This window comes from Chelonoidis abingdonii, chromosome 2 (genome assembly GCF_003597395.2).
Source record: "Chelonoidis abingdonii isolate Lonesome George chromosome 2, CheloAbing_2.0, whole genome shotgun sequence".
NCBI classification, from domain to species: Eukaryota; Metazoa; Chordata; order Testudines; family Testudinidae; genus Chelonoidis; species Chelonoidis abingdonii.
In genome coordinates, this window is record NC_133770.1 from 287,804,091 (window position 1) to 287,813,171 (window position 9,081).

The 9,081-nt window shown below is 41.4% G+C and overlaps 1 protein-coding gene across 5 annotated transcripts in view; it reads right to left on the reverse strand.

Moving 5' to 3' along the window:
* The window catches only part of ZFAT (zinc finger and AT-hook domain containing), a 301,679-nt gene that overhangs the window by 89,255 nt on the left and 203,343 nt on the right, over positions 1–9,081 (reverse strand). For all 5 annotated transcript variants that reach the window (XM_075063271.1, XM_075063272.1, XM_075063270.1 and 2 more), the window contains one exon: positions 3,680–3,767. In XM_075063271.1, coding sequence (XP_074919372.1) covers positions 3,680–3,767 — 88 coding nt within the window. The remainder of the gene's footprint in view (positions 1–3,679; positions 3,768–9,081) is intronic.

Below are 9,081 nucleotides of genomic sequence, written 5' to 3' on the forward strand. Positions count from 1 at the left end.
GGGAGAGGGCTAGAGCCCCGAACCCGCTAACTAACTAACTATATATATACAAGAACTATAACTATAACTACAACTATATTATACTAAGTAAACTATAACTAACTAACACTAGAACTGTAACGATGAACAAGAGAAGCTAGGGACGTGAAGGTCAGCTATGCCGCGCTCCACAGTTCCAACGACCGACACGGCGGTAAGAAGGAACTGAGGAGTGGGCGGGCTGGCAGGGGTATATATCACCCGTCATGGCAGCGCCACTCTAGGGGGCGACCTGCCGGCCCACTGGAGTTGCTAGGGTAAAAGTTCTCCGACGAACGTGCACGCGTGGCGCGTACACCTACTGGAATGGATATGAGCAAGCACTCGAAGAACAAAGCATTCCAGACAGGTGTGCACAGAATTTGCTCCAAGATACAACTTTAGATAATGTTTTCACATATAAAATAAAATATTGCATATCTAGATTGTTCCTACTTGTGTCTATTTAAGTAGCTTTATTTTTTTTTTTTAAACTTTCCACACAGACAAGGCCAGCTCACAGAGAACAGCCTTATTAATTTATGTATTTTTCCTGCATTAAACACTGACTAATTCACTGTGTATCCCACACAGTGACTTACTGCTTCAGGGACAAATTAAAGCCTGCATGCACCACTGGGTCAGAAGTCATTTTCCAGCTATGGATATTCTCAGTACACCAGTAGGTAATAAGGCAACATTTAGACATAAATATTTATAATTTTCAATGTCTTCCAACAAGTTTACAACATTTGTTAAAGGTTTCACTTGAGATTTCCAGAAGTGCTGAGCACCTGCAGCTTCTCTACACTTCAGTTTGAGTCAGGGCCGCCCAGAGGCTTCAGGGGGTCTGGGGTCTTCGGCGGCAGGGGGCCCCTGCTTCAGTGGTACTTCGGCGGCTGCCACCAAAGACCTGGAGTGGAAGAAGCTCCGGGGACCCTGGCCCCGAGAGAGTTTTCCGGGGCCGCCGGAGCGAGTGAATGAACCCGCTCCAGGGGCCCCGAAAAACTCTCGTGGGGGCCCCTGCAGGGCCCGGGGTAAATTGCCCCCCCCCCCAGTCGGTCCTGGTTTGAGTTGGGGTCATTCAACCCCTCTGAAAATCTGGCCTTTCATTTAAGAGGAAAAATGAATAGCCTAATACTCTAGAGATGTCAAAATAACTTTAAATAGTTAGGCTTTATTATTTAAAAAATTAAAAATCCTAACCATACATGCTAAGAGACATTACCTAATGTTCTTTAAAAATTCCAATTATCAGTGATGGACTTTCAATACTTTCCTACTACATGGTACTAAATTATAATAGTTAAATGTTATGTGTATATGACTTATTATGACCAGAAACTTTAAGCATTGAGAACAGGTGAAATCCTAAATAATCTAAAGTGGAATCCTAGCCCTAGTGACGTCAACCAGGCCCGGATTTTACATCTATTATCCAGAAACTTGGAACAAGCAAAAGTGCTGGCTGGGGAAGCAAAAATATCAGGTTTTCTGCTTGCTGAAGAAGAAAAAAACAGTAAAGACTGAGAGCAGGTCGGCTGACAGAGTCAGAGGGGAGGGAGAAGCTGTCAGAAATATTACTTTATGATAAATAGAAAATGGTTTTGGTTTAAATTAATTTTTGATAAGTTCCTCTAAAACTCAAATCCTTTGAATATTATCTTGTTTTGCCTTTCATTTTTATTCTCTTGCCTCTCCATTTTTAAAAACAATTGCATTCACTCAGTTCCAGCACTTGTCATTTTATGCTATCAGAACCTTTAACACTGTCAATTTTGTTTTGAATGGAAATATGCTTGCGATAAAAAAGAAAAAAAAAATCTCTGAGGATACATGGGAAAGTGTTATGCAAATATTTTTCTTTTAAAATCTAATTACAAATAGTCTTTTGTTGTATATTGGCTTGCAAAGGTTTTGTGTATCTCAGACATAATTTTTCTTTAATATATCACTGAACTGTCTCTATTAAACATGCTGTGCTTTTTGCAAAGTTCTGATAGAATTCACTCTTCATCTAAAAAAAAATTATAGGCCTTAAATACTAACATTGAGCAGATTTTTAACCTTCCTTATTTTTATTAATTAAGTATGCAACACTGGGCTAGCAGTTTACAGAATGTTTCCTGACCCAACCAGTTCATCCTCCAGTACAGACACAAGCAAAACAATTCAGAAAATAAACAATGACTATGTTTTCAAGCAATTGGGATGGCTTGAATTAATGTATATACTATACTACTTCTGTTAAAAAAGCAAATGTATATTTGTTTATAATAATATGTATATATATTTGATATACCCACTTCCCTCACTCTTCATGCTTCTTTTTCTTTTCACTGTGACCTTGTCAGGGTAGGAACGATGGATCAAACTGACATTCAATGGGACTTGGGTGCTTATGAAAATGTTATCCACTCCATGTCTCACTACATCAATGGTTCCCAAACTTGTCCTGCTGCTTGTGCAGGGAAAGCTCCTGGTGGGCCAGGCCGATTTGTTTACCTGCCGCGTCCATAGGTTTGGCTGATCAGCAGTTCCCATTGGCCTGGTGCAGCGAACTGCAGCCACTGGGAGCCGCGATCGGTTGAATCTGAGGACCCGGCAGGTAAACAAACCGGCCCGGCCTGCCAGGGGCTCTCTCTGCACAAGCAACGGAACAAGTTTGGGAACCACTGCACTACATGTTTGCACCAGTTAGCATATTTGGTCCCCAGTTCTGACTGGGGGCTTTTGGGTACTATCCACAATACAAATTAACAACAGTAATATAGAGCATGTGGTGCTGATATGACTCAGAGGTAGGAAAAAATTTTGCAGTGGTCACCGTTGAAAGTAAGCATCCCATACTGACTACCATCAGTAGGATTACACTGGACTATGGCCTGACCTGCGTGCTGTATTTCAGCCAGTTATGCTTAAACTAGCTGGTTCCCTTCATGCCCACCTTCCCCCCGCACACACACAGTAGAGGCTTGCCTATGACCAGCTAACACGTTATTAAAAGGTGTTAAACAATGTCTATGCTAGGTGCTAAGCAGCATTTAAAAATATATAAATTAAAATATGTCAGCTAAGATTTTTATTTTTTTTAAATGTACCTATTTATCAAGTTTAAACAGGGCCACTGTGATTCACCCTTTTTATTATCGGGGCCCTTTTTGGCTTGAACAGTAGATATTACTGAATAATAAATATCCCTTGATGTATAAATGGAACAGACCCAGCATGTAGAATTAATTGACAAAGAGTATCAACATGAAAAGCTAGCTTTTTATTTAACAGACAAGAAGGGCTGGATCCTGCAAGGTGGTGAGCACTCGTAACCGAATCCAGCAGTAGCTTTTAAGCACACAGATAGTTTAATTTACTTCAGTGGGACAATTCAGATGCTTAAGTGCTATCCTGAATCAGGGACAGAGGTAAAGCCCATAAATATCACACAACACACCCTTTTACTCTGTTCCCACTCTACAAGTTAGTGTATTGTATGTTTACAATCCAAACTCTAAAGGTCTGCAAACTCTACTGAAGTTCTAATATAACTAGTTTAGAATAAGAATGTAAGTTTTTACACAGAGCAATCATGTTATATTGCTTTCTCCAGGACAGTCTTCCTCTGTTGCTTTAGATGTAGAAATGTTATTGTGGTTTGTCTTACCAGGGTGATTTGTCTTGATATGTGATTTTATAAGTCGATCTTCAGAAAATGACTTCTCACACACAGGACAGGAATAACTCTTTTTGTCCTTAAAGGAAAGGAAGAGATTACATTAGGAGTTCACTGGGCTGATTACTACACTCTTTACACACTTAATCATATATGGCTCCCAACAAAGTCACAACCAAAATTCTCAGATGTGAATCTTGCTGAGCATTGTAAAAAGCTAATGCCTTTATAATAATGAAATACAATGAAGGTGCAACATAAAATTATTCTAAAAACTCCATATCATTAATCCTGGGATGATTTAGTGCTTTGATTTGTAGCACATGGGGAAAATGTTAAATAAATTAAAGCATTATGATCTACCTAACTTTATAGAATTGGGAGGTAAAATATTACTGTACAAGTCACACATCAGAAGGAAAGATGAAGGGTTTGATGTGAGCAGGAGTATTCAGTTTTCTCATCATTTGATCAATCCATCCTTCCAAAGCCAAAGGAACAGATCCCACTGTGGCCTTAATTCTGCAGGCCTCAGCCAGGATATACCTTTCTACCACAGTTCAATGGGACTTTGCTAGAACATAAAGTGATTTCATTAAAAAAACAAAAAAAAACAAACAGGGTCTATGGTTTCTAAGGCCTTGGCTCCACATGAGAGTTACAGCTCTGGTGGTGGCTTCATAGCACTGTAACTCACTCCCCATCCACACTGGCAAGGCACATACAGCGCTGTATCTCCCTGGCTACAGCACTGTTTGTACTACACCTCCACGAGAGGAATGAAGAGAATAGCACTGCTGCTGCAGTGCTGGAGTGCCAGTGTAAACAGGGAATAATCTTAGTATGCTGTAACTGACCTCCGGAAGCTTCCCATAATCCTTTTAAGTAAAGATTACTCTCTTTATTTTGTTGTCAACTCTGGGCTCCTGGAGCTGCTTATCTAAAAAAAACAAACACAGCTACTGTTTGCTGTGAATGAGCAGAGGCAGAGGCTCCCTTTGGAATGTCCACAGCTAGTGTTTGCTTGAGGAGAGAAGCAGCGTGGCAGGCGGGTGGGAGTCCATTTCGGAGCGGCTGCTTATCTGGTCTGTGAGGAAAAAAAGCTGTTTGCTTTCAGTGAGTGAGAGAGGGGTGGGGGAAGGGGTCGGAACTTGCAAGGCAGGAAGCTGAGACAGTGTCAGCTCCAAAAGTCCACTCACTCTCTCCTTCACGCTCCCTGTCACACTCCACCCCACCCCTTTAGAAAAGCACGCTGCAGCCACTTGAACGCTGGGATAGCTGCCCATAATGCACCACTCCCAATCCCGCTGCAGATGCTGCAAATGTGGCCATGACAGTGCGCTGGTAGCTGTCAGTGTGGCCAGACTGCAGTGCTTTCCCTACACAGCTATACGAAGACAGGTTTAACTCCCAGCGCTGTACAGCTGCAAGTGTAGCGGTACCCTAAATGTCAGATAAATATTCAGCACTAAATACAAATACATTATTATTCAACTGTTTCAAGTTAAAACAATTTGTCAGAGTTTCATAAGTGTTACTTATAAAAACACTATTGATACTACAGATCAAATGGAATTAGGGAGAGTGCTAGCAAGATCTTTGTTTTCTTTTGCATATGTAACATTATTATTAATTATTATTAATTACTGTAGCACTAAACACCCCAACTAAGACGAGGACCCTTTTGTGCTAGGTACTACATAAACACACAGTAAGAGATTGTTCTTACCCAAGTTCCAAGGGACATAAACAAATGCTTAAGTGCTTTAATAAATCAGGGTCTTGTGACAGATTTTAGTTACCAATCAGCCTGAGGCATCAGGTGATCAGGCTGAGGCCACACGACCGTTTGGGAGGAGATGACGAAACACACCAAGGGTTTAAATTTTAAAGCTTTATTAATAAAATAATAAAACAACAGCAGAGAGTGATGGGTCCTCCCCACGTCACTCAGAGGAAGGAGGAAAGTGTTAGTGCCCCAAGCCCCAACCCAATTTCATACTCACACATGCTCTACCCACAGCTGGCCAAGCCTGGGTGTAATGTAAGAAGAAGAGGGGGAAGGGTGGACAGGAGATCTGTCCTAGACCCAGGCCATCTGAAGTCCGCTGTTGATCTCCACTTTGCTTGGGCTCTCGGGAGGGTTTTTAAGTTCTGGGTTCCTTTGGGGGTATTCCATTCAGGGCCCTCTGCGCCTGGTGCTCTTTGTACCAGTCCCACTCGGCTCGCTGTGGCCTTTTTGGCTGCCCAAAACACACTGGCTCAGGAGACTTTGGTTTTCCCTCCTGCTGGCTTTCACTGTCGCTGCCTCATTTGCTTTCACTGCTATCTCTGCAGCTCTGCATCTCATTCACTCTCACTGTTTTCGCTGCTATTTTTGCAGCTCTGCTTAACTTAGTCCTCCTTTTCTCATGGCGGGGCAGCTGTAGATTTTTCGTCTAGCCCATGACCTTGGGCCTGGGCCAGCATCTTATTGCCACATGGAGCTAGCTGAAGTGCCGACTTAACCCATTCTCTGCTCTCTTCCTTCTTTTCCCCTCTTGGCCTCTCGCACCCTGCAGGGAATCTTCCATTCCACATTCACACCTTTGGCCCTCCCCTGAAATGCCTTGCGATGCTTGCAACCGCGTTAGCAACATACAATTCTGATTTGCCTCCCCATGGGATCCCCTGAGGGAGGGAATCTTTGGGCCTGTGACAGTCTACATTATGAGTTTATCTTCACTAATACAAACATACACCATTATAAACAAATTATTGGATGTCCCTTAGTTGTCAATAGTTGCATAACATTTTTCATTTGTGAGGAGGAGAGGAATTTTGGAAGGGATCTTAGCTGTACTTTATCCCCATGGAACACTCTATAAAGTGGATCCGCAAGTACAGCTGGAATCTCGCTAACCCTTCTTGCTGAGGTAATGGTCACCAGGAAAGCAATTTTGAGAGAGAATAAAAATAGTAAAAACGAGCAGTCCTTTGTGGGTTCCAAGAGAGATGCCAGTCATGAAGAAGGTGACTCTTGAACTGGTGGGTATGCATGGATCAGGCCTTTGATTGTGGGGAGTGAAAATAGTGTGTAAGCCTGGAAAGATAACATACCAATATTGCACAAAGAACAACACTTAATTGAACAGATAGTCTTCCTGTTTGCTTCAAATGGAGAAACTAGTCCTGGATTCTGCGGATAGCAGCCTCTGAAGGATACAGGCCTGCTAAGTATCCAAGATGGAGAATCTTTCCTATTTCATCCTAGAAAGGAATCTGATGGATGGTTTCCTCCTTTCTATTAGAATGTCCTAAATGCCAGACTTAACTGACTGAACCTGAAAAGCCTTCTCCAGGGATAGGGGCATGAGGCAGCCTTCCTACCTTTGTGAGTTCTGGCAATGCCCATGCTGTACAGGCATCCTCTTCTTTCTTCTACTTCAGAAAAACTAATTAACAGACAATCAAAGAAAAACAAAAATATTCCCCAAATGGCAAAAGGAACCATTAAGTATACTGCATACAATCTGAGCATGCTGTACCTCTGGTAGTTAGAAACTAAAGGTGGCTGGGAACACTCACGCTTTTATGTCATCAAAAGCTTCCATAAGGGGAAAAGGAGGGAGGAGTGAATGCCCCCAGTGGACAATGTTCACTAGAAAATGCTAGAAGCTTGCAGTGCAGGTGACTTGATCTCACGAAGGGAGAATATGCAGAGGCACCTCAAAGAACTATTAATTTGAGGGGTGGAAATGAGAGCAAGAGGCATAGCCCCATTAGATCCCAATCTGCCACAAATGACTTTGCAGCGCCAGATTTCACACTATCTAAAATGATAGACGTTAGTATGTTAACTTTTAATTAGTGTGGAATTGTATCTTTCCAAATGCTGGATTCCTTTTCAGCAGTGTTTTTCAAACTAAGAGTCTCAATCTAAAAGGAGGTCTATTGTAAGGGGGAAGGGGGTCACGAGAGCATTGGCTTCTGGCTGGGTGCCCAACTCTGAAAGTAGTGCCACTGCCAGCAGCAATGCAGAAGTAAGGATGGTATGGTATGGGGAGGGGGGGGGGGGGGGGGCAGGAGCTCTCACTTTTTGAGGGGCATTTTGACAGCCTGAAATATTTTCAAAGAGGATCCCAGAAAAAAAAAGTTTGAGAACCCTTGCTTTTCAGTGTTTGTATTTAAAGTTTTAAAAACATATGCAATGCTAAAATTATTCTGATCTAGTGGCTGTTTACAGTGGCCTATGTGAAATGAGTTGGTGGATCTCAATTTATTCCTGAAATCTCACCACATATCTTATTATACATAATGTTTAAACAAAAAAAATATATATATTAACAGGATAGAGATGTTTAGCTTTTTTTCGAGTTCATTGTACTGTTCAGTATTTTCAGAGGTGTCTGGAGCATTTAGATAGGCACCTCTTATTTTAGAAGTCTAAATAAATTGAAAAAACTCATCAGGAATTACTTTTAAAGAAATGTTATATTCAGGAAAGAAAGAAATAGTAAGGATGTTAAAATTAAGTGGAAAAACACACCCACTAATATCAGCGCACAAATGGTTGTACTCATATCTATTTTTCTAGCTCTGAGGAACATATCCACCCAAAATTATCAAAACTGGTTGCCTAATGTTAGGCACTTAAATAACTACTCTGATTTATAAGAGGTGTTGGGCACCCGCAGCTCCCATTAAATTTAAATACCTAAATTTAGGCCCCACGTTTGAAAATGGTGACCACAGTACATTTCATTCTTGCTTTGCTTTGTGTCACAAAGGGGACATTCTTCTGATGTAGTTTTTGGTAGGTAAATACTGTATTAAGTTGAGTTATATGGACTCATATGGATATTTCTGGGCCCGTAAACAGAGAGGTGTTTGTACAGAACATACAAAGACACATATACTTTATACAAATTTATAAATACACACCTATATAGCCGACAGCGAATCTTATTTTCAAATTACTAGTAAATACATGTAGAGCTACAGTACCAAGAATAATTTTTTTCCAGGATGACTGATTTTAACATCAAAGCCTTTAAAAAAATTGCAGTCAAAATCTATTTCCTTGGGCAGTTAGAAAGTCATCTTTACTAAGTTCTATAATATATGCTCTTCAAAAAAATGTGTTCTTTGTAGTCTCACACAGAGATTGCACTTCTTAGCACACAGAGCCTTCAAAGTGCATCTTGTCAACCTCCATAGTCCTATGGAGTGCATCCAGCTGAAGCTGAACCTTTCAGAGTTGTTTATCCAAGTCAGCACCACAGAGTTTCACAGGGCTGCATCATCTAGCTCTGAGGCCAGGTCTACACGGCGACTTTAAATCGGTTTAATGGCCGATATACCGATTTAACGCTGTATCCGTTCACACGACGTCGTCATTAATATCGAGTTAA